Here is a 26,128-nt window from a genome sequence, read left to right as displayed (position 1 = left end):
TGTCTTCCATGTAATCTCCATGTAAACGTGACTTCTTGTAGGTAACATTCTGGAAAACTTGCAACTCTGGAAATTAGCAAATTCTCAAGTAGATGAAGGATCTTTCTGTACCCATTTGAAACTGGCTGGTTTTTGTGATGTTCATCCAAGGAATTCTCTGCCATGGCTAAATAAACTAATTCCTGCTGCTTCTGACTCCAAAATAGGATACATATCGTTCCACAGATTGAAGAAGCTCCACTGCAATCAATCCTGTAGCTAATCTGAGAATGCCTGCTATCTTTTCCAGATTCCCCCTTTTCCATTCCATCACCACTCTCAACCCTGTCTATGGTGCCCCAAATTGAATGTGAAATATGCCATACAACCTATAAGGTAGAATGGCATAAGGTAGAAACAACCTCCTATGCAATTTCCTTTGGATTTGATGAAAACCCATTCTGTCATTTTGGCATTAATATATAGAAGCTTACTTTTATTTGTATAAATTAATTCATTTAATTATATCTTATAGTTAGAGATTAATACATAAAACAAACTTTGTATGGTGCATAGACTTCAAAATTAAAAGTCAATAAATGGTTAATCACAAATCCGTTTATCTCTTTGGAGTTAATTAAAATGTCAGCCAAAAAAGAACAGGAAGATACAGACTTTGTTATCTTTTTATTTTATTTCTTTAGTTAGGAGTTTATTTTTTAAATAAAATTGGCACATCAAAGAATTCTTCTTGAGGCTTTGGAGGTCTTTGTAAATATGAATACTTGCCACTGTAACTGGCAACAATTTATAATCTTATATACATAAAGATGATCAGGTGAGGGGTAATGAATTAAGTGCACGTGATATATTAGTGGAAACACTAAGTATCAAGGGCTTCAGAATTTTACTTTCAACCTATTTTTTTTTAAATTTATTTTTCCTGAAAAAGCGAATAAATTCCATTCTTATCTGAATATTCGTTCCAGCAAACCAAAAGTTCATGTATTCTACCTTTTTTCTGTCTCTTTTTAATGATTCCAGTAAGATGCTTCTTTAGTGACTCAACAACATGTCCTTCATTTTTTATATTCCTAACAAATGGGTGATGAAGCATGTTTGCAGAAGTAGGACGAAATAGGAAATTTTTTATCATGCACTTTTCCATGAAATTGTGGAACTTGCGGGACCTAAAAGAAATGAGTCAAAGAAATTAAAGAGCATTCTCAGACCTACCCCACCTCCGCCCACCCCTACCCACATGCCACTCTGAAAGTCATGTTTTTGGAGAGAGTTGCCTCTAGTTATAGGTGTCTTTTCAATTGACGAATATCCTGCAGCTCGACAACATACATTGTACAGCAATGCTATTCAAACATCAGAGGAGATAAGTAATTGGCTTTTTTTTTTTTACCCAAATAATAGTAGAGACTTCAATGAGTTCAGAAGTATGTACATGATGGGATGGCAATTAAGTAGTAAATATGATATATGTAGACCATGAAACTAGATTGGTCAGCCCATAGCAGTCACACATTGAGGCCTGCGTGACACATTGAGCAGTCACACATTGATTAAACGCACTTTGAACTACAGAGGTATAGATATAATGATCCAAAAAAGGGTGTTATTGGACCTAACTAATCTTATAAAATAACCCATGAAAACAGATGTGACCAGAAAGACTGAATCTGTGGGAAGGGTTACATTGAATCACAAGCAAGAATGTCAGCAATCAAATCATAGTCACCACTCCTACCAGGGCAAGCAGTAAATGCTAAGAATAAGCAAGAACATCAAGTACTAGATCAAAAAGCTTCATTGAGAAGGATTCCCAAGCTTAGTTGACCTGTAGCACCCTGGGAGAACAAGTCCTCTTTTCCAGTTCTGTCTATGGATGTTTAGTTTAATGGGTCAAATAACTGGCTTATCTATCACAATCACTGACTGCCTACCTAGGTACAGTGAAAAATGTTACAGATCATTTCCATTGGTCCATCTCACCACTGGAGAAAAACTGAACATGCCATTAATGCCAGGGCAGTAGTGTCATCATAACATATTCGTACTCTAGAGGGTATTACTTATTCTAGTCGGCTAGCTAGCACTTAATGAAAACTAGTCATTTAAACCCAATGCTTAAGGTATTGGTTATTTAGGAAATATTGCCCAACAAGGATGTTGAAACAGGACTGACCAAATGAAAGAAAACTTATTTGTTACATAAAAAAAGCCATGTTAATGTGTTTGGGATATTAAGTCATTTGTCTTTACCATCCACTGGATTTGACTTTGGGAGCAGATTCCCGCAAAATAACGAAGAGGGCTTCCAAGGGCTGAAGGTTACACAGTGCTGCAAAAGAAAATAGGTAAATTTAGAATGAATGAGAAGTGTAATCACAGAGAACACTCCTCATTCCAAAGGATTCTCAGTGTTCTTTCACATACTGTGTTGAATAGACACTAAGGAACAGAAAAAAAAAAGTAGTTACAGGAAAAGCTTATCTCAATGCAAATGGCCATTTATAAAAGATCCTAAAGTTTCACTATTGCCAGTTGTGACACATCAATAATAAATTACACTAGATAAAATTTTTGAAATGTGTGATTGATTATTTATATCTAGAGAAGTAAACCAAAAGTGGAGACTAGCACTTTTCTGTGTTTTTGTATTGTAGGTATCTATAGCTGTAAAAATAGAATAGGTAATTATAGACTGGAAAAGTCAATCAGATTAGTATCTAAGCAAAACAAGGTATAAAAATAATTTAGTATTCTAAAAAGATGAGAAGAATCTCTTTTTGAAGCTGACATTCCTAGGAAAAGAGGTAGATATAGTAAAACTGTTAAGGACATATCCTCTAGGCTAAGAAACCTGGGTTCAAATCAGAGCTCTGCCTATGTGACCTATGTAAACCTGTCTGTGCCCCGCTTTCATCATAAACAAAATAAAACAAACAAAACAAAAAACAAACACATAAAAACAAAAACGCAATGGGAAATATATCAAGAATTCCTTCAAAGACTTGCTGTGAGGATTAAATAGAAACCTACACATAAAAGTGCCTGGTACAGAGTAGGCACTTAATAAATATAAGCTAATGATATTATAATAAAGAGTTTAACTGTATGGCACTTCAAGTCTGTGCCAAATTACTGGACTTGCATTCCTTTATTCAGAAACACAGCCCCACAAAGGAAAGCCTATTCCAATATGTGCTATATAAATTCATTACCTCATTGGTTTGGGAGTTCTGGGCCTTTCTATAAGTGTTTAAATATGTGTCTCACTTCAATTACTTCCTCTTGTGTTTTGACTAAAGAAAACTGGCAGTGCAAAAAATTCCCAAAGGAGAGCCATAGTGTAAATCTCACCTAACACTACATGTGTGTCATTCATGTGAGAAAATTTGATATAAATGCCTCTTTAAAGTCATCCTTCCTCTCCCAAAATATATCTCCTGAAAAGTTACAGTGCCAAACTTGCCTGTCATAGCAGTAGAAAAATACTCCCCAGAGTAGTTTCATTATAGTGATATAAAAGCAATTGTCCAAAGGTCAGGGTTTTGTTTCAAATATATGGTATAAATTAATAGAAAGTGCAGGTTTATAATTGAGGGAAGAATGAACCCCAAACTGCAAAGCTCACGATCATATTTGACGGCATCCATACCCTTACTGTGTCCAATCAGCCATCAGATTCTGTCCTTTAAAAATATTGGAAGTGAGTTTGCACAATATTATGCAGTTGTTACTTATTAACATCTGAGAACCATTCAGTCAACTAACATCTTCAAGGGCCAAGTGTTACGGCATAGACTAGGTAAGTTTTCATTCAGGGAAAGGAGAAGACCACAAAGGAATGGAGTACAAAGTGGGTACAAAAGCTATGGCAAACAGCAATTGCAGAGGTTTCCTATAGGGTTTAATTTCAGGAATGCCAGTAAATGCCCCTTTCACACCATATCTCCTAACACTGCCTACATTTTCACCATTAGAGGATAATTCATTTAAATCTCCTTTAAAAATGCGTATCTGGATTTCTGGTCAAGGTGGTGGAGTAGGTAAATGCTGTACTTGCACCCTCTCATGACCACTTCAAAATTACAACTAAACTGCAGAACAACCATCATTGCGAATTGCCTGAAATCTAGCTGAAGTTCTACAACAAAGGATATACAGAAGTCACCAAGAAACTAGCAGGAACATTGGAGAGGTGGAACAGGCTGATCCTACACCCACATGTGGCATTTAAAAAACTGCGAGGGATATCTCGGCTGCAGACGGTCCCTTTAGGAGGGAATGGTCCCAGTCCCGCCCAGGCTCCCCAGCCCAGGGTTCCAGTGCCAACGAGAGAAGTCCCCACAACTTCTGGCTGTGAAAACCAGCAAAGATTGTGGCTGAGTGAGGCAAGGGCGGCCGCAGTCCCAGGCGTTCCTGTTAAAGGGCCCATATGTGGACTTACCCACTGACAAACTGACTTCCTATGAGCTCCAGTACTGGAGCAGCTGGAAAGGGCCAGGGGCATACAGGGAGGAAATGAATTGAGTGGTTTCTGGAGGAGGGCTAGTGGGGCAGCTTTCTCCCAGACAGAAGGGTCAGCAGAAGCCATTATTTCTTTGTTGAGTTCTCCCCACTCATGGCATGCAGACGCAGGTGGCTGCCATATGAGTCTCCATCAACTTGGCTAACACTGTTCACCCTGTACTGGTGATACACTGAGACCCACCTCAAGCCACTTCTAGTGGCTTTTCCATACAAAAGGCCTGTCTTGGCTCATGCTTCAGACTTTCCTAAAATTTCTCAATAGTACACAAGGAGCATCTGGCCTCAGCACGCCCTGCACCTCCTGCTGTGCAGCTCCAAAACCTGCACCAGTGGCATCCACCCTTGGTTTGCAGATTGGATTCTTCCAAGCACCTCCAAGCCCAGCGAGAGTGGCAGCCATCTGTGGATTGCTTTGTGCCTCATTGCAGGTGGCCCTGGACAGGGCACAGGCTGTGGCTGAACTTGCCCTGTGGCGGGACACTTCCCACGAGGCCCAGGGGCCTGCACGCCCAGTGGCCAGATTCAAACAGAGCCAGAGTACCACAAGGCTGCCTGCACAGATGACAAACACAAAGGGAAGATTAGACAGGTACCAGAGCCCTGCTAAAACAAATCTGGCTCTGTAGGGTCAACCCCTCCACAACACTCCTCCACTGTAATCATGGCCAGTCTTCACAACCAATCAGCTTGAGGGTCAATCCCTCCAATTGATTTTCAAACAACAACCATGGCTCAATTACAACAGGAGGGCACACAACCCACACAAAAGACACACCTGGAGCACCCAGCTCAAGTGACCAATAAGACTGCACCACTGGGTCCCACAGAACACCTCCTACATAAGGACACTATACTATGACTAGGAGACAAAGCATCTCTACCTAATATATAGAAACAAACACAGGGAGGTGGCCAAAATGAGAGACAAAGAAACATGTCCCAAATGAATGAAAAGAACAAAGCTCCAGAAAAAACACACACAACTAAACCAAGTGGAGACAAGCAATATACGAGATGCAGAGTTCAAAACACTAGTAATAAGGATGATCAATGATCTCATGGAGAACTTCAACGAAGAGATAGGAAACAAAGAAACAAACAAACAATGGAGACAGAAAACATAAAAAAGAACCAGTCAGTAATGAAAAACACAATAACTGAAATAAAGAATACATTAGAGGGAATCAATAGATTAGATGAAGCAGAGAATCCCATCAGCAATTTAAGATAAGGTAGCAGAAAACACAAATAAGAGTAGCATAAAGAAAAAAAAAAATCTAAAACCATGAAGATAGTTTAAGGGGCTTCTGGGACAACATCAAGTGTACCAACATTCTCGTCATTGGGATACCAGAAGAAGAGAGAGTGCAAGGAATTCAAAAACAATTTGAAGAAACAATGTGGGAAAACTTCCCCAACCTGGTGAAAGAAATAGACATACAAGCTCAGGAAGCACAGAGAGTCCCAATCAAGATAAACCCAAGGAGCGCACATGAAGAAACATTAATTAAAATGCCAAAGGTGAAAGAGAAAGAGAGAATCTTAAAAGCAGCAAGAGAAAAGCTCCCTACGTGGGAGCCCCAATAACTGTCAGCTGATTTCTCTACAGCAACTTTGTAGGTCAGAATGGATTGGCATGAAATATTCAAAGTGATGAAAAATTACAACCAAGATTACTCTACCCAGCAAGGCTATCATTTAGAATTGAAGTACAGATAAAGAGCTTCCCAGACAAAAACAAAAACAAAAACAAAAACAAAAAGACAAAAAAAACAACAACACAAAAAACAACAACAACAACAAAAACAGTAACAACAACAAAAAACTAAAGGAGTTTATCACCACCAAACCAGTATTACAAGGAATCTTAGAGGGACTTTTTAAAAAATAAGAACAAATCATCAAAATGGCGGTGTGAGGTGAGCCTCTGGAAATCTCCCCGGGAATTTAAACAAATTGAAAAACTATAACTCCACAATGGACTCCCTGCACAGCAGACAGTTACGACAAAGACTCTCACTACTGAATTGACCTACAGATGGGGAAATTGAGCGAGCAGGGGAGAAGGGAAGGGAGAAGTGCGAAGACAGAGCTGCTCGGGTGCAGGATGCAGATCTAGCTCAGTGCTCCGAGCTCGCTGCATCCCAGAACTACTGCAGCTGCGGTAGAGGGAAAAACTCGGACTGCTAGGGATCCATTTATGGCCCACAAGGCTGAAGGGACAGCATATAACACGGCTGAATCCAACATTCAAGGCAGAGAACTCAGAGCAAAGACTGAGGGAAGAAGGCTAAAAACGGTGGTTTAAGCCCTCACTGCCGCAGAGAACGGAAGCCTTAGGCACTGAGACTAGTCGCCCCCTCCCCACCATTCCAGAGCTCGGTCCGCCCCCACCTGCCCGGTGCTAGAAGCGGAACAGTAGCAGTGTGAGATCAAAAGAACAGAGTATTTGCAGTTTGAGGACTGTGGTCCCCAGACACAGATACACAGCCCAACGAGTTCCAGCAAAGGGGAGGGAGCTGTGGAAGCAGGACCCGCTGTGGTGATGGTTGATGCCATTGCTCTGGGCCATCTCTCACAACTCACCCCGCCCCTGGCCACACCTATCTGGGTGGATCCCTGAAGAAGTAAACAGAACTACTGAAACAAACGGGCTCTGAATCTGGTGCAAGAAGAGCTTTGGAACTTCAAAAGCTCTCTGCATCCCCACAGGGATGTGGTGCCCTAAGACCCAGGCAGACTGTTAACAGAGGAGAAGCCTGCCTACAAGGGAATCCCCCCATTGTGTGAAAAGCTGGAATAGTGCAGAGAAAACATAACACTGCAGTGTGAGAGAGAAAAAAAGGCTGCAGTCGGAGAGAAAAATAAAGCATTCTACCAACACATGCTGGAAAACAAAAGAAAGAACAATTCCTATCAACCTGTTGCAGAACTCACTCCTGCAGATGTCTACTTAGAGAAATAATAAATCAGTAATTGCCATGAATAAGCAAGGCAACAAGACAGCTCAGAAAGATAGTGAAACGTCTCCAGAAATTGAACCTAAATATATGGAAATATGTCTTAAATAACAGAGAATTCAAGATTGCAGTTCTGAAAACACTAAACAAGATGCAACAAAACACAGAAAGGCAGTTTAATGAACTCAGAAACACAATCAAACAACAACATGAAAATTTTACCAAAGAGATTGAAATTTTATAAAAGAACCAAATAGACTTTCTGGACATTAAGAACTCAATAGAAGAAATTAAGAATGAAATAATCAGATTAGGTAGTAGAGTTGACCAGATGGAGGAAAGAATCAGTCACATCAAAGATAGAAACCTGGAAAGAAGAAAGACTTGAGACTTAAAAGAAATGAAAGAACTCTACAAGAACTTTCTGACTCCATCAGAAAGAGCAATATAAGAATAATGGGCATACCAGAAGGAGAAGAAAGAGAGAAGGGAACAGAGAATATATTCAAACAAATTGTCGATGAGAACTTCCCAAACTTGTGGACAGAACTGGATCCTCGAATCCAAGAAGCAAATAGAACACCTAATTACCTCAATCCCAACAGGCCTTCTCCAAGGCACATTGTATTGAAGCTGTCTAAAATCAACGACAAAGAAAGAATCCTCAAGGCAGCCAGGGAAAAGAAGACGGTAACCTACAAAGGAAAGCCCATTAGATTATCATCAGATTTTTCAGCAGAAACTCTACAAGCCAGGAGGGAGTGGAACCAAATATTCAAACTATTGAAAGAGAGAAATTATGAGCCAAGAATAATATATTCAGCAAAGATATCCTTTAGACATGAAGGAGGAATAAAAACCTTTCCAGACATACAGAAGCTGAGGGAATTTTCTAATACATGACCTGCACTACAAGAAATACTAAAGGAGGCTATTCGACCACCATCAAAAGGGACAATTTGTGGCAAACAAAACATAAATATGTGGATAGTAAAGGCCTGAATTGGAATATGGGAAGGGAGAAAGTAGGCATGCTGAAGAAAATGAAATACTCTAAATATCAAACTTTCTTTTACATAAACTTAATGGTAAACCGCCAAAAAAAAAACCAGAACTGAAATATATGCTGTAATAAAAGAAGGAACAGGGGGAAACATCATAGAATATCACCACACAGAAATAGTAAAAAACAAAAAGGCAAAGAAACAATGGAGACACAGTCTTACCAGAAAACTAAAGATAGAATGATAGTAAATTCTCACATATAAATAATCACCCTAAATGTAAATGCACTGAACTCACCAATAAAAAGGCAGAGTTGCAGATTGGATCAAAAACCTAAACCCAACCATATGCTGTCTCCAAGAGACACATCTCAGCTACAAGGACAAGCACAGACTCAAAGCTAAAGGGTGGAAAATTGACACTCCAAGCAAACGGTACCCAGAGAAAATCAGGTGTAGCCATAATGATATCAGATGAAACAGACTTCAGGGTGAAAAAGATAACAAGAGACAAAGATGGACATTTCATAATGGTAAAGGGGACTATACAACAAGAAGACATAACAGTCATCAATATTTATGCCCCCAATCAGGGAGCACCGAAATATACCAAGCAACTACTAACAGAACTAAAGGGAGAAATTGACCAAAACACAATTATACTAGGGGACTTAAATACCTCATTGACAGATATGGATAGATCATCCAAAGAGAAAATAAATAATGAAATAGCAGCCCTAAATGACACATTAGATGAAATGGACATAATTGACATTTATAGAGCACTTCATCCTAAAACATCAGACTATACATTCTTTCTAGTGTACATGGAACATTCTCAAGGATAGACCATATATTGGGACATAAAATCAGCCTCAGCAAATTTAAGAAGATTGAAATCATACCAAGCATATTCTCTGATCACAAGGCTTTGAAATTGGATATCAACTGCAAAAAGAAAGCAGGAAAAAACACAAATACATGGAGATTAAACAACATACTTTTAAAGAACGACTGGGTCAAAGAAGAAATTAGAGGAGAGATCAAAAGATACATAGAAACAAATGACAATGAAAATACATCCTACCAAAATTTTTGGGATGCAGCGAAAGCAGTTTTAAGAGGGAAATTTATATCATTACAGGCCTATCTCAAGAAACAAGAAAAATCCCAAATAAATAACCTCATGTTACACCTTAAAGAACTAGAAAGAGAAGAACAAATGAAACCCAAGGTCAGCAGAAGAAAGGAAATAATAAAATCAAAGCAGAACTAAATGAAATAGAGAACAAAAAGACAATAGAAAAAATTAATGTGACAAAGAGCTGGTTCTTTGAAAAGATTAACAAAATTGACAAACCCTTGGCTAGGCTCACTAAGATAAAAAGAGAGAAGACACTAATTAACAAAATCAGAAATGAAAAAGGGGAAGTTATCATGGATGCCACAGAAATACAAAGGATCATCCAAGAATACTATGAAGGACTATATGCCACCAAATTCAATAACCTAGAAGAAATGGACAAGTTCTTAGAAACATATAGCCTTCCTAGGCTGAACCATGAAGAACTGGAAAATCTAAACAGACCGATCACCAGTAACGAAATTGAATCAGTCATCCAAAACCTTCCCAAAAGCAAAAGTCCGGGACCAGATGGCTTCACCAGTGAATTCTACCAAACCTTCAAAGAGGATCTAATACCAATCCTGCTCAAACTCTTCCAAAAAATTGAAGAAGAGACAGTACTCCCTAATGCATTTTATGACACCAACATTACCCTGATACCAAAACCTGGTAAGGACAACACATAAAAAGAAAACTACAGACCAATATCTTTGAAGAACACAGATACAAAAATCCTAAACAAAATTCTAGCAAATCGAATACAACAATACATTAAAAAGATTATTCGTCACGAACAAGTGGGGTTCATCCCAGGAACACAAGGATGGTTCAACATACACCAATCCATCAATGTGACACATCACATAAACAAAAGAAAGGACAAAAATCATATGATTATATCAATTGATGCAGAAAAAGAGTTTGACAAGATGCAACATCCATTAATGATTAAAACATTTAATAAAATAGGTATAGAAGGAAAATACCTTAACATAATAAAGTCCATATATGACAAACCCTCACCTAATCTCATAATTAATGGTGAAAAACTGAAGCCCTTTGCTCTATATTCAGGACATGACAGTGCTGTCCTCTATCACCTCTGCTTTTCAACATAGTGTTGGAAGTCCTCACCAAAGCAATCAGGCAAGAGAAAGAAAAGAAAGGCATCCAAATTGGGGATGAAGAAGTTAAATTATCACTCTTTGCAGATGACATGATGCTATATATAGAAAACCCTAAAGACTCCACCAAAAAGCTATTAGAAACAATCAACGAATACAGTAAAGTTGCTGGCTACAAAATCAACGTAAAAAAGTCCATTGCATTCCTATATACTAACAATGAAATCTCAGAAAAAGAAATAAAAAAACAATTCCTTTTGCAATTGCAGCAAAAAGAATAAAATACCTAGGAATAAACTTAACCAAGGATGTGAAAGACCTATATGCTGAAAACTATAAGACATTTTTAAAAGAAATTGAAGAAGACACAAAGAAATGGAAAGACATTCCGTGCTCATGGATTGGAAGAATCAACATAGTTAAAATGGCCATATTACCCAAAGCAATATACAGATTTAATGCAATCCCCATCAAAATCCCAATGGCAGTTTTTAAAGAAATAGAACAAAAAAATTATCAGATTTGTTTGGAACCACAAAAGACCCTGAATAGCCAAAGCAATCCTAAGAAAAAAGAACAATGCTGGAGGTATCACACTCCCCAACTTTAGCTTGTACTACAGGGCTACAATAATCAAAACAGCATGGTATTGGCAGAAAAACAGGCACCTAGACCAATGGAATAGAATTGAGAACCCAGAAATAAAACCACATAAATATGGACATAATTTTTGACAAAGAAGCAAAAACATACAATGGAGAAAAGACAACCTCTTCAATAAACGGTGCTGGCAGAATTGGAAAGCCATGTGCAAAAGAATGAAACTGGACTGCTATCTGTCACCATGTACCAAAATTAATTCAAAATGGATCAAAGACTTAAACATACAACTTGACACAATAAACTGCATAGAAGAAAACATAGGTACTAAACTTATGGACCTTGGGTTCAAAGAGCGTTTTATGAATTTCACTCCAAAGGCAAGGGAAGTACAAGCTAAAATAAATGAATGGGACTATATCTAAGTTAAATGTTCTGCACAGCAAAAGAAACCATCGACAAGATAAAGAGTCAACCAACTGAATGGAAGAAGATTTTTGTGAACAGAGCCTCGGATACGGGGCTAATATCCAAAATGTACAAGGAACTCATGCAACAAAATATGAAACAACCCAGTTGAAAAATGGGCATAGGACCTGAAGAGACATTTCTCCAAAGAGTACATACAACTGGCAAATAGACATATGAGAAAATGTTCAACATCACTAATCATCAGAGAAATGCAAATCAAAACCACAATTAGATATCACCTCACCCCAGTCAGAATGGCTGTCATCAACAAGACAAATAGTAACAAGTGTTGGAGAGGCTGTGGAGAAAAAGGAACCCTCATACACTGTTGGTGGGAATGCAGACTGGTGCAGCCACTATGGAAGGCAGTGTGGAGGTTCCTCAAAGAATTATGAATAGAATTACCATATGACCCAGCAATCTCTCTCCTGGGTACCTACCAAAAAATATGAAAACATTTATACATAAAGACACGTGTGTTCCAATGTTCATTGCAGTTTTATTTACGGTGGCCAAGACATGGAAACAACCAACATGTCCTTCGATAGATGAATGGATAAAGAAGTTGTGGTATATATACACAATGGAATACTATTCAGTGGTAAGAAAAGATGAAATAGGACCATTTGTGACAACATGGAAGGATCTTGAGAGTATAATGCTAAGCAAAATAAGTCAGAGAGAAAAAGCAGAGAACCATATGACTTCACCGATATGTGGTATATAAACCAAAAACAACAAAAGAACAAGACAAACAAATGAGAAACAGAAACTCATAGACACAGACAATAGTTCAGTGGTTACCAGAGGGTAAGGGGGGTGGGGGGTGGGAGATGAGGGTAAAGGGGATCAAATATATGGTGATGGAAGGAGAACTGACTCTGGGTGGTGAACACACAATGAGATTTATAGATGATGTAATACAGAATTGTACACCTGAAATCAAAATAGACTTTAAAACAAATTCTATAACAAGAGACAAACAACGATCCAGTCATCTCACTTCTAGGTATTTACGCAAAAAAACCCAACATGTTCCTTCGAAGGGATGTGTGCTTCCATATTTTCATTGCAGCATTATTTACAATAGCCATTTTGTGAAGGCATCCTGGGTGTCCATTAATGTTTGAGTGGATAAAGAAGAGTTGGTACATATGAATATAAACATGTCATCACTATTGTATATACCTGAAACTAATATAATGTATGTCAACTATAATTGGAAAATTAAAAAAAATAATAAATACATTAATTAATTAAAAAATGTATTTCCTGATGGGTTGCAAATATTAAATGGGTAAACTGAATTAGTTTAAATAATGTGGTTTATTCCTAAAATATGTTGAGGTTTGAAGAAAACTGAATACTGAAGAAATGGTTCTCCTGATGGGACAGTGGTAATTTTGAGTCACGAGACACTAATGTAAAGATTTATGCTTGTGTTCGGGAGGGACACTATAAGAAATAGAAGTAGGAATATAAACATGCATGGTTGACAGTATTAAAAATAATCTCTACGTCACCCAGTAGAATTCTAAAATAGGGAAAGATATGATTTAGATTAAGGTTGAATTGGCTGATGTAAGTCCTTAACAAGGAAGGAGAGTTAGAATAAACTGTCAACACTGTTCTGCTTCTCCACCAAAAAACAATTCACTTTTCTATAACATGTAGAGAAACTAGGAACTTGCATCTTTTCAGTATTAATCGGCCTATGATAGTCTGATGATTATGTAACTACTAGCAATGTTTTGGTCTTGGTTTGAAGGTAGACATATGAAGTTTGAATTCCTACACAGAACGTAAGGATTTAAGATCTTGGTGAGCAATGGTCCAGCTCTTCTGTCCTTTGAGAGCCCCTACAGCACCCTTTCAGTGAAAAGTTATTCTCCCTCTTTTTACTTCTCTGAGATAGACTCACCAAAGAAAGAAGAGAATTTTGTGACCTGGAGCTCAAAGGCAATTATCACAGAACTAACACATTGGAAGGCCAACCCCTGTGAGATAATTATCATAACCTGAAGTATTTCTGCAGTGAAACTGATGTCAATAATTTCCATAAAGTTAATACTCCAGGCAATAAAGGAGGCTTGTGAAAGACTAATTTTTTTTCAGCAGTGCGGCTATTTCAAGTTGCTCATGACCAAAGTTGCACCATTCCAATCACTTACTCAGGCATGCTGGTCCTATTTTTTCTCATTGTGAATTAATAATCTCTTGGTCCTCACTCTTCTCTTGCAAGAAGTTTGCCATTAGTGTACTCTGTGCAAAATTCCTTGTCTACATTCCTGTGAGCTTGCTCATTACCCTTTTTTTCTCCCATGATTTAATATTTTAGAATAAAATATGAAACCAAAAAAGTGAACCAAGAAGTACAAATCTGAAAAATGTAGAAAGCTACTTTTTGAGAAGATGTGGTGAGGAACACTCAGAAACAATAGAAAAAAAACGTACTACTTGATGCAGTCATGAATCCTAATCAAATACATGTATCATACTAATATGAAGTACCATATTGTGTATTTAGAGAGAAAGAGAGGAAGAGGGAGGGAGGGAGAGAGGGAGGAGGGAAGAGAGAGAGAGACAGAGAGAGGGAGAGAGAGAGAAGAAGGATGAGAAGGAGAAGGAACAGGAGGAGAATGGGAAGAGGAGAAGGAGGAGGGGAAGAGCAAAGCAATTTTACTCCCCTACCCCACCCCCAACACACACTCCAGGCATTTCTCTCACTTCTCATCCAACAATATCAGGAATGTGTTTATCATTTACAGCTTTGCATATAGGTAATTAAGACAGCAAATGTGCTCTGCTTATGGGGCCATACATTAAATGGCTGTCAATCATTTATACCCAAGTTCACATTCCATTTTCGCTTTCCTACCAGAGGGCAGTAGCTTGAAACAGGATGCTGACAGGTCATTTAAATGATTGAGAGGAGGGGTAAACAAGAGGAAATGGAGCCTTCTGAGTTATTAAGGGTACTGGACTGACTGAAAAGAGCAAGGAAGGCACCAAAGGTGAGCTGGACTTACTCCAAAGGGAAAAAGAAAGCTTACTTTCCAACACTGTTGAGAATTGGCTCAATTTCAATGAACTACTAGAAGATTTTCTCAACTGTCCCAGTCTGAAGTAGTAATAGTGTATGACTGTAAGTGTTCTAAATATTCCACCAGTCAATATGTATCAGAACGCTTTTAGATTCTTCTTGGTCAGGACCAAATACTATTGTGGCTAAATTTAAACAATACTCAATCAGCCTAAAATAAGATACATAAGAGAGAAAAGCATAGACTTTTTATAGACATATCTGGCCATTCTGACTACAGCATTTGGTAATCACTGGAAAGGCCATCATTTACAGTTTGGCAGAGTGTGGCACCTGTGTGGCCAGTACAAGCTGACTGATACAAATGGCAGATTTGTACAACGTGTGTTTTTTCAATTTTCATTCATTATTTAATTAAAATTTTAACTTTTTAAAAAATATTATATTCCGGTTTACATGACAACATAATGATTAGACATTTATACCCCTCACAAAGTGATAAGCCCCCCCCCAAGTCTATTAACCCTCTGACATTATATAAAGCTGTTACAATAACATTGACTATGCTCCCTTGGCTGTACTTTATATCCCGTGATTATGCATACACACACACATACACACACATTTAATTATAGTTGACATTCAATACTATTCTACTTTAGCTTCAGGTGTACAACACAGTGGTCAGACATCAATACAATCTGTGAAGTGATCCCTTGCAATGTCCAGTACCCATATGGCACCCTACATACTCTTTACAACATTATTGATTATATTCCCTATACTGTATTTCACATCTCCATGAGTATTTTGTGACTACCAATTTGTACTTTCTAATCCCTTCACCTTCTTCCCTATCCCCAACCCCACCCCTTTCTGTCTAGCAACCCCATCTGTTTTTTCTCTGTGTCTCTTAACCTATTTCTCTTACCATTTGCAACAACATGGAAGGACTCAGAAAGTAGTATGTTAAGAGAAATAAGTCAGACTAAGAAAGGCAAATAGTACATGACCTCACTTATCTGTGGAATCTAAAGAACAGTATAAATGAGCAAACAAAACAGAAATAGACTATGAGATTCCCTAACTTTTAATAAATATCAAACATTTTTACTCACGAGGAGCCCCTTCAGCCATTTCAATAGCAGTGATTCCCACGGACCACACATCACTCTGCAAAGGAAAAGATGGCCCCCAAAATGTGACTTAAAATGTGAAACTTATAGTATTTAGAATCTCAAAACAATCTTTTGCTTGGGGGGAGTCAATGCCAGAGCCGTTTTATGGGTGTTCTATAATGAAGCTTTATTACAGACTGATGTTACAAGAAGACATTATCTGAGCTTGTGACCAGCTTGTATTGTACTACACAATTTGATATGCGATGGGGTTAAGTGACAGGAAAATTTATCTTTGATGTATTGCTATTGTTGATTTAACTGAAATACCAAAAGGAACTTGCTGTAAAGAAGTCTTTCCTATCACATAGACCTATTACCTGTGCCATCTTAGATAAAAGATTTAACTCTCTATACTTCAATTTCACCCTATGTAAAATGGAGATAACAATGGTATCCACTTCATAGTGCTGGTATAAATTTTAATTAAATTATATACATATACATATACATATACATATACATATATATATATTCAGCAGTTCTTTGAATATACTAAATTGAGGATAGAATTATTATAATTTTAGGAAATTATATTCAAGGAGGCTCTAGGAAATTATCCTTATGACTATTAACTGTACTTTGATTTTTAGAATGTGGAAACAGCACAAGGCTAGAGGTACACTGTCTGGCTGGATGACTCCTAACCAGGTTAATTGAATTATTAGAACCTCATTTTATAGATCTCTTAGCTTCAAAAGGTTGTTGTGATCTAAGTGTAAGCTTTCTTTCAGCTACCTGGGGCTAAAAATTAAAAATAAATCATTAATATGGGTGAAAATCCTTGGAAGACTACAAGAAAGTTACATCTACAAAGTATTATTTTTACAGAAGGCCACTTAAACAACTTTATGCTTCCATAGTCTCCATAGCTACTAATAGCACTGGACTATACACTAAGCTTTCAATAGATCTGCTTGCAGATCAAGCAGAGGGCATTTAAGGGAAAAGGGAAAGAGATGAAACTTGAATTAATCAACTTCAAGTATCCAGTCCTAGGTTCCACACAACGAAACCACAGTGAATTGTTTGGATGACTTATGATGTGGAGAGTGAGTGTGGTTTTCCCAGTCTATAGCAAATGGAGAGTTTTCCTTCCACATCAGCTTTTTGAAATGTGTACATAGATGTATATTGTCCAAATTTCAGCTTCAGTGGAAATTTTAATAAACAGCATGAATTGTTACTTAATTTGTCTATTCCACTGATCTTCTGTGGTTAGAAGGTGAACCATGCCAAGGATTTTCTCCATTACCCGTAGCGATCAAATTATTATTTTTTTCTTTTTGGAGCTAGGTCACTGTGGGGATTAATAATTGACTTTACATTTATTCATTTTTAAGTTTGCAAAGCCCTCTTTCCCTGAAAGTTAAATTCCATATAAAGCCACATAATATTTTACCAAGAAATTGCAAGCAACATGAACTAGACATTCTTCCTCAAATACGGATAACTCCCAATTGTCTATTTTGTCTACATTCTTAGAAAATATTATTTTTATCCATGTAATCAAACCACATATTGAAATAGTGGTTAGTTCTTCTTATTAGCGTTTAATGTGAAAAGAGGAGCTGTCTGAATTTTAATTCTTGTATTTTATCATTTTAAAGTAAACATTACTCAAAAGTCCTTTCCAAATTTTTATTCCCACTATCTGAATCTTCACACTTACTCTGTAATCATAGGAGCGTCTTGGGTCCTCGTCACAGTCAATCACCTCAGGTGCCATCCAATATGGTGTCCCGATGAAGCTATTTCTCCTCCCATTAGTTCTGCTCACCTGGGCACTCACTCCAAAATCCACTGCAAAATTCAGCATATGTCAAAATAATTAATCAGTAACAAAAAGCTCAATAAGTTATTGCTTTAACTTGGAAAGCCAATACAAAAGCCACAATGGATAACAGATTTTTATTCCAGCCGAGCAAACTTTACCATGAAGTCTACTCCAGGAATACTGGGAAATAGGCCTTTTCTGATATTTATTTTGGAAAGAGACTCAGCCGTGCTATTATAAATCTACAGTAGGTTTGGCTGAATGTTTACCATGAATATTAAAAATAAAGTTCCATCAGTACACTCTGAACCTCTGAAGTGATAACATATGTAGTATTTGGACCTGCCACCAAACTGGAGGAAGACCAACACTATAAGCAACATCTAAGAAATCTAAAACCTAGTAATAGTTTATTAGGAAGCCTCACTCATGACATTAGAAATTCCTATCACACTGATACTATAAATGAGTTTTTTGCTAGAATTTAGTTTAAGTTCTTCTACAGATCTTCTGAATCAGATGCAAATATTTACTGTGGTATTCATATCTTAGCTTAGACTATAAAAGTTCAGCCTTCTATTCATCTGTGGGATACATTATATGAAAATATTTTGTATGGTATCCTCAGAAACAGACAGAAAATGGCTAAAGTAGACTGGAGTTATTTAGTCCAGAAAAAATAAGACAGGGATAAAAAATGGAGTATATTTTCTAATTTAGAATGGTTTCCAGGAATCAAGAAGATGGAGAACAACAATGACTAAAAAGTAGCTTGAAGGATTTAGGAGAAGAAAAGAAAAATTTAAAAGTTAAGAGTTTAAAACAACAAAAAGTCCATAATGTGTGAACATCATCATTGGGTGTTGTACAATCTCATTATCTAGATTATTTTTGGAGAATAGGTTAAATCAGAACTCAGCATTGTCACTACTCCTGAAGGCCAACTTTAAGGACCAATAAGTACCTATGAAGGCCATAAGTTGATATATGACATTCATGGAAGAAAATGAAAGGAGAAAAGACTAGAAGAAACAGTGATCACTGGAAGAAAGGGTGGGGGGGAAGAAAAGTTGAAATTAAAAGTAGAGATGAGACCTCCAGAGTTGCATAATTTAACCTTTCCTTTAATGACGTAGGGACCAGAATATGAGGATAATTGGTCAACTGCCATTACAATACAATCATTTTCCAGTCTCCGTCCTTTCTGTTACTCCCTTTGACTGTCATTGGAGTTGCCCTCTGCAACCTTCTCCTTAAAAAACGTTGCTTAAAAATATGCTAGAACCTGAGAAATCAAAAATCATATGTACAAGAGTTATGTGTAATACAAGTCTGATTAAATTCTAATCCAATGCTAAAAGGTCTCTCCTACAGAGTAAAGTAAATAAGCTTTAGTGCATGGACTTTGTGACAGATTCTTCAGCGGCTTTTCACTTACTTACAATTTCTCCTCCGTGTTGCAAATAGTAGGGCCGGCCAGCAACTTGATCCAAATATACGGGAGTTCTACCACATGTAAACATAGTGTGTAGCCTTGTGACAGAATATCTATCCTGCACATTTGAATGTGAAATTCAAATTCCCCTCATGTATTTTAACACAGTGTCTTAAAATAGTTTCTAGCTTTTTAGCTTTTAGACATAAAAGACATAATATGTTTTCTTGAAAATACTTTTCACTTATTTCAAGAACAATTACCTCATGTTTCTTCTACAAATATTCAACGAAAAACATTCTCAGTGAATGAACAAAATCTATTCTGGTTGTATTTGTTTAGCAGGAAAATGAGAACTATCCTAAGGTCATGCTAGAGACATGGTAGGCAAGAACTGATATGATTAAAAAATATATAGAATTTGATACCAGTGATTTATGTTTGTATCGATGAAGTTATCTGCCACATGGTATTATTTTAAAACCAACCAACAATATTTACTTTAAACTTTAAAAGATGTAAAATATTTTTCCTATATGACTGTGAGACAACGTGTATTGTTATTTTCCTATAAATTATGTCATTCTGAGCCCTGGAATAGAAGGCCAGAGACTTTCTGGTCTTTTGATTTCTAATTCTGAATTTGATTTGGATATTACTGAAGCATCATTTCTAATTGATATTAGTTCTTTAAATATTTGAGGGAAATTCCAAAGAAGCAATTTGTGCTTAAGTAATTTAAAAGTTCTTTGATATTCTTTGGAAAGTATGGCTCTGTGATATGGAAGAATTGTCTTTTTTGTTTGATCCTTGTCCATGGTGTGGAAACTTGCACATGGTAAATTCTCAATTGAACTGTTGAAATAAATATAATAGGTAGGTCTGATACAGGATAAAGCAATGATCAAATGTAAATCTCCCATTATAATTTAAAAGTCGTTTTTATCTACATGATTTCAGAGAAACAGTTAGGTGCATCCTTGTCTTATCCCACCTGCCTTCCCAAATAAATTTTCAAATGTTGACTGGTTTTGCAGGCAGGGAAGACACAGCTTAAATAAGTAAAATATATTGTTAGTAACATGATAGGAAACACAATTATCTCAAAGAACTTTTCTTCTTTTAAAATTTATTTTTTAAATTTATTAGGAACATTTGTGACAACATGGATGGATCTTGAGAGTGTAATGCTGAGCGAAATAAGTCAGACAGAAAAAGCAGAGAACCATGTGATTTCACTGATATGTGGTATATAAATCAAAGAACTTTTCTCCAGTAAGCTATTTGGACTTCGCTTAAAGTATTGTAAAAATAAACTTACCTAGTTTTACCTCAGCATTATGAGTCAATAGCACATTCTGACCTTTGATATCCCGGTGAATTACGCGGTGTGCATGAAGATGAGCTAAGCCCTGCGTAAAATATATTTGTATTTTTTTAAACAAAGCCACAACAGTATATATATTTTTCTATTTTTCTGGTCCTGTTCTTAGTATTTTTGGAAAAACTTTTGGTAATAAAAATGGCTCAGATTTGCATTTTTCAGACAAAATTCTTTCTTTAGGCTGGAATTACTACAACCAGTTCCCAGAAACACTACTTTTGGCTATAAGGAAAGGAAAATAAATCAGGCACCCATGAAAGAAAAAGAACACCAAAAAGTAGTATTTGTGTATACCTTGGGCCATTTACCTTTCTTTCTAGCCTCCATAATTCCAACTAACCCTAAGAGTAAAGATATGGACATCTTAAATATCATAGCTCAGCCATTGTTTTGCTCTATTCCTCACCCAACCATTTATTTAGTCCAAAATATTTTCTGGTCAACCTTGTAGGCTGAGAATGTGGGTAAATTGGAAATTCATTTTAAAGCATTTACAGTTTGTATTGGCCTATCACACTGGCTCCACTAAAACTAACCCATGACCTGGCTTCAGTGAGATCACTCCAGATACTAACTGGGAATTAATAATAGCAGTAACAGTAAAAACAGCTAATATTTACTGAGTTCTTATTCTTTGCCAAGCAATATGTTGAGTGCTCTACATGGAAGAGATTATTAAATCCTCAGAACAACCACTTGAGGAAGGTGCTAAATCACTCCATATTACAGATGAGAAAGGTAGGATTTGAAGAAATTAAGTAACTGACTCAAGGACACACATCTGATATGTGTTTAACCTGAGTATAAAGTCAGTCCAGAGTTTCTACTCTTAGCACAAGGGAATCCAATTAAGATGGGAGGAAGGACATTTTAACTTAGTATCAGTAGTGCTGTTTAGTTCTGCTCATATCCTTCCTGGGTGACCCTAAGCACTTAAGTCACAGGAAAAAATTGAGTTTGGTAGATCAAGAAGATTGTCACTCTCATACAATTTGGTTTTCAAAATAAAGAAAGTTTTAAAAGTAGGTAATTTTTCTAAGAGGATATCTGTCTACAAAATGAGTTCAGATGGTTTGGGGCCATTCTATAAAACATTGCCTTTCTGCCTCACCTTCATCTTAGTCTCTAATAACAGTGCTATGCTTAAAAAAAAAAAAAAAAGAACTCTAACAAGCATAATAACATAATAAACACTTCCAGTGGTTTTGTCCATGGCCTTCTGAATACAATAATCTGAATTTGACGGACACATTAAAGGCCACAATCTGGAAGGACCTGGTTACAGACCCGTGGTCCACCTTAAAGGACATCACCTGAAAATCTGCTTTCTCTAAAGCCGTTTGGTGTTTTTTTGGTATCCTGATTCAGAGGTTATGTTTAGAATTATTCCACCATCCTATATGAACACTTTGTAAGATACATTGTATATATTACTCCCAAGTTTTTTCAAGGCTAGAAGAGACTGTATGAAGACTCACCTGAAGGATTTCTCGGCAGATATAAGCAATCCAATCTTCTTTCAAACTCTGATTTCTGGTCATTCTCACTACATCGGTGACTGAGCCTGCTGCACACAACTCCATGACCATCTGCAGGGAAGCCAGCAAAGTATCAAGAATTAAAAAGTAATTCTCTGAAAATAGCTGGAGAGTTTTAGTCCATATGGCTTGTATTTATACACAATGTTTAGAGATTAAGACACTGCAAAGACTAGCTCAATTGTCTGGTGGAAGACTCCAAAGGCTAGTGGAATTAGAAAGAGTTGGGAAAAATCCAAATATCTGTGGAGGGAGGGAAGGCAGGAACTACACCAGGGATACTTAAGGAGCAGGTGGGATTTGATATAAGACTTAAAGGATACATAGTTTTGGATATGCTGAGAAGGAAGCACATTCAGTTTATTGAAAACAGAATGAGTACATGCCTTTAGAAAGAAGCTCGTGCAGGGGACAAGCCGGAGTGATGGTTGTTGTGGAACAGAAACTGTTTTGGATGTGGTAGGCTGTTTATTCTTTTCTATTTCATTAGATTGTTTGTACTCAGGTGTATGACAAACAATAATATCAGTTGTTAACATATATAAATAAGGGGGTAATTTTCTGAAAAGAAAATCTTAGTATTCCAAAAGGAAATAAGGTATATTTTTCGAATATTCATGATTTGGGGTTTATTCTTTTGCTTCCTTTCAACTATGGAAATAATTAACTTGCCTATAGTTTTAAAAATACATCTTTTGTTCTATTGATAAAGTAGTTTTGACGTGGGCACTAATGCATGAACCAATACTTAAAGTTTGCTAGTTTAATTATAATAGATTATTCTCCTTCATGTCAGTCAGTCCTCTACTTAGTAAATGTATGGAAGCAAATTTACTAGTTGGGCACCTGATTCACTTATGGTAGAAATAAATTTTCTGAGAAACTGAATTATAAAGCAAAATCTGAATGAGACACTGTCAAAAATATTAGCCTTAAAATAAACATTTCTTACAAATAAATAATTTGGGAAAAATAAATGGCCTACAAGAATGCAACTGATAGTTTTTCCTTTTGAGTTGTAGTTTGGAGAAAAATAATCTAGAATTTGAAAATAAGAACAAAACAATTATAAAAAATAAATAAATAATAAGAATAATAAATCTAGTCTTAATGTTGAAATGTAAATTCTTTTGAGATCTTCTGTACCCTGCTTCTCCACCTGCAATCAAATTGACTCAGTTCAAGGAAAAGTTTCCCAAGAAAGAGTTTCTCATTCCCCAACTTAATTTAGATTTATTTGTTATTTGCCTACATAGAATAGAGCATTTAGTTAACTGGACATTTGGGAGAAAATAAGGTTAAATTAAAGACCTCTAAATTTGCTGGTTATCAAAGTGTGGTACCCAGACTGGCAGCATCAACATCAACTGTGAACTTGTCATAAAGTACAATTTTGCGGACCCACAGCCCAGACCAACTGAATCAGTAACTCTGTGTGTGGCTCAGCAACTTACTTTATCAGGATCTCCAGGAGATTCTGATGCATGATAAAGTTTGAGAGCCACTGTTTCAAATTTAGTCTCTTGTTGAAGACCTTTCTATAATGTCCACTGTCCTACTTCCTAAAGCCCATTATATAAAATGTAACAGAATCTTTCCTTGACATTTGAAGATCCTGAAAAGTCTCAGTCATAATTTTAGAAAAAATACTATTTCTTGACTTGGACTGAAAATGGAAATGTAGCAAGTGTACACTAGCCCCTGCTAATGTTTTAAATGTTCTTTTTCAAATAAAGGTATCCTTGACCAAAGCTCATTTTCTTTTGATTTGACTTTTTATTGTATAGTGGAAGGCAGAAACAATTCTGGTAACTGTAGTGTGGGTTTCAGTTAGCTTTTAAAATACCTCATTGATCCGTAATTTGTGATACTGTAGGTATGATGACTAAGAAAAGGGTAAGTGAACTAAAGATTTAGAAAAGAGTTTCTAGGAGTCATATTTAAACATAAGTACATATACTTAGCAAACACTTAAAATGCACCCATATGTTCATATCAAATGCTAATTAGAATTGATACTTATCAAGTCATTATTTCCATCAGGCAGTCTCCTTAGTCATATCTCTAATTTACCAGCAAATTAATAATTACATAAAATTAAAAGCAGCAAAACTAAAACTATATTTGAAAAGAAATATGTTAGAAATTTCAGTGTTCATTTGAGTTCCCCCCCACCCCCACCCCCTGACCATCCTACCCCCAAGCCCCTTGCCAGGTACTTAAGTTATTTTTTTTTTCATATTTTATCCCTCCCATCTCCAGGAATTAGAGAACATTTTGTCATACTCTTTTGAGAATTTGAATGCTTAACTTTCCCTGTAAGTGCACAAAAGGGGCATCTCAGTTTATGAAAGTATATGCCCTCAAGCGACACCTAGTCTTATGGAATAACATCAAGGTAATTAAATACATACCCAAAGTTGGTGCCTCTGGCCAGGGGGACTCAGCTTGAAAAATGCACCATAGAAAGACACAATGTTCTTGTGGAAAGAGTACTTCTTCAAAAGGTTGAGTTCAGTCCTGAGATCTTCTTCCTCATCCTGCAGAATAAGAATAAAGCTCCTAAACTGCCATTCAATGACACTGGGAGTCTAAATTATAAAAGGGGAATCCTATGGCCACCTATTATGTCCCACAGCTATTTATAATAAAATATCAACTAGAATTGTCAGAGAACGGAGATCTCCAGTTACTGGGAATTTGGAGAAAACAAAAGTTAATTTGAAGTTGTTTTAATTCAATGGTTCTCAAAATGTGATCCCTGGACCAGCAGCAATGGCCATTGTATGAAGTTTTCACTGAATGGCATCACAGTTTTGTTTGTTTGTTTTGTAACAGTTTTATTGAGATATAATTTATATACCATACAATTCACCCATTTAAAGTATAGAATTCACTGCTTTGTAGTATACTTACAGATTTATGCAACTATCATCACAATCAATTTTAGAATATTTTTGTCACCCCCAAAAGAAACCCATACCTTTTAGCTATCACCCTTAAATTCTGCCACACATCTGAGCTTTAAGTAACCATTAATATTCTTTATATCTATAGATTTATCTATTCTGGTAATTTTATATAAATGATAATCACATAATACATGGACTTTTGTGACTAGTTTTTTTGCCAAGATTCATCAGTGTTATCACACTTACCAGTAGTTCATTCTTTATCATTTGTCATTCATTAAATGATGGAAATTTAGGATATTTCGACCCTTTGGCTATTATAAATAATGCTCTTATGAGCATTTATATAAAGTTTTTGTGTGGTTCTGTTTTCATTACTCTTTAGTATATGCCCAGGAGTGAAAACGTTAGGTCAAATTCTAACAGTTTGGTAAAATGCCAAACTGTTTTCTACAGTGGCTGCACCATTTTACATTTCCAAAAGCAATGATAATTCCAATTCCTCCATATCCTCACAAACATTTATTATTTTGTTTTATTAATATGACCATCCTAGTGGGTAGAAAGTTGTACCTCATTGTGGTTTTGATTTGCAAATCTCTGATAACTAATGATGCCAAGGATCTTTTCACATGTTTCTTGTCCGTGTGTACATGATATTCAGAGGAATGTCTAATCTAAACTCTTTGCCCCTGGTTTTTAATCAGGTTATTTGTATTTTCATTACTGAAACATAAGTTTTACTTATATGTTCTAGATACAAGTACTTTATGTGGAATATAATTTGGAAATATTTTCTCCCATTCTGTGGGCTTTCTTTTCACTTTTTTGATAGTGCTCTTTGAGGTACAATAAAAAAATAATGAAGTCCAATTTATTGATTTCATGTTTTGTTCGTATTTTTGATGTATTGCCAAATATAAGACCATGAAGATTTACCCCAACATTTTCTTGTAAGCATTTTATAGCTCGGGCTCTTAGATTTAGGTCTTTGTTCCAAATTTAGCTAATTTTCGTATTAAATAAGTATCCAACTTCATTCTTTCACA

The 26,128-nt window shown here is 36.4% G+C and overlaps 1 protein-coding gene across 3 annotated transcripts in view; it reads right to left on the bottom strand.

Moving 5' to 3' along the window:
* The window catches only part of NRK (Nik related kinase), a 165,881-nt gene that overhangs the window by 51,347 nt on the left and 88,406 nt on the right, over positions 1 to 26,128 (bottom strand). For all 3 annotated transcript variants that reach the window (XM_074323648.1, XM_019713867.2, XM_019713865.2), the window contains exons 5-11: positions 24,582 to 24,707; positions 22,108 to 22,218; positions 20,567 to 20,657; positions 17,706 to 17,836; positions 15,974 to 16,028; positions 2,254 to 2,332; positions 994 to 1,169 (exon numbers count right to left, since the gene is read on the bottom strand). In XM_074323648.1, coding sequence (XP_074179749.1) covers positions 994 to 1,169; positions 2,254 to 2,332; positions 15,974 to 16,028; positions 17,706 to 17,836; positions 20,567 to 20,657; positions 22,108 to 22,218; positions 24,582 to 24,707 — 769 coding nt within the window. The remainder of the gene's footprint in view (positions 1 to 993; positions 1,170 to 2,253; positions 2,333 to 15,973; positions 16,029 to 17,705; positions 17,837 to 20,566; positions 20,658 to 22,107; positions 22,219 to 24,581; positions 24,708 to 26,128) is intronic.

This window comes from Rhinolophus sinicus, chromosome X (genome assembly GCF_036562045.2).
Source record: "Rhinolophus sinicus isolate RSC01 chromosome X, ASM3656204v1, whole genome shotgun sequence".
In the NCBI taxonomy this organism is placed as follows: Eukaryota; Metazoa; Chordata; class Mammalia; order Chiroptera; family Rhinolophidae; genus Rhinolophus; species Rhinolophus sinicus.
The sequence above is the reverse complement of the archived record's forward strand: the minus strand, read 5'-3'. Positions and strand labels throughout refer to the sequence as shown.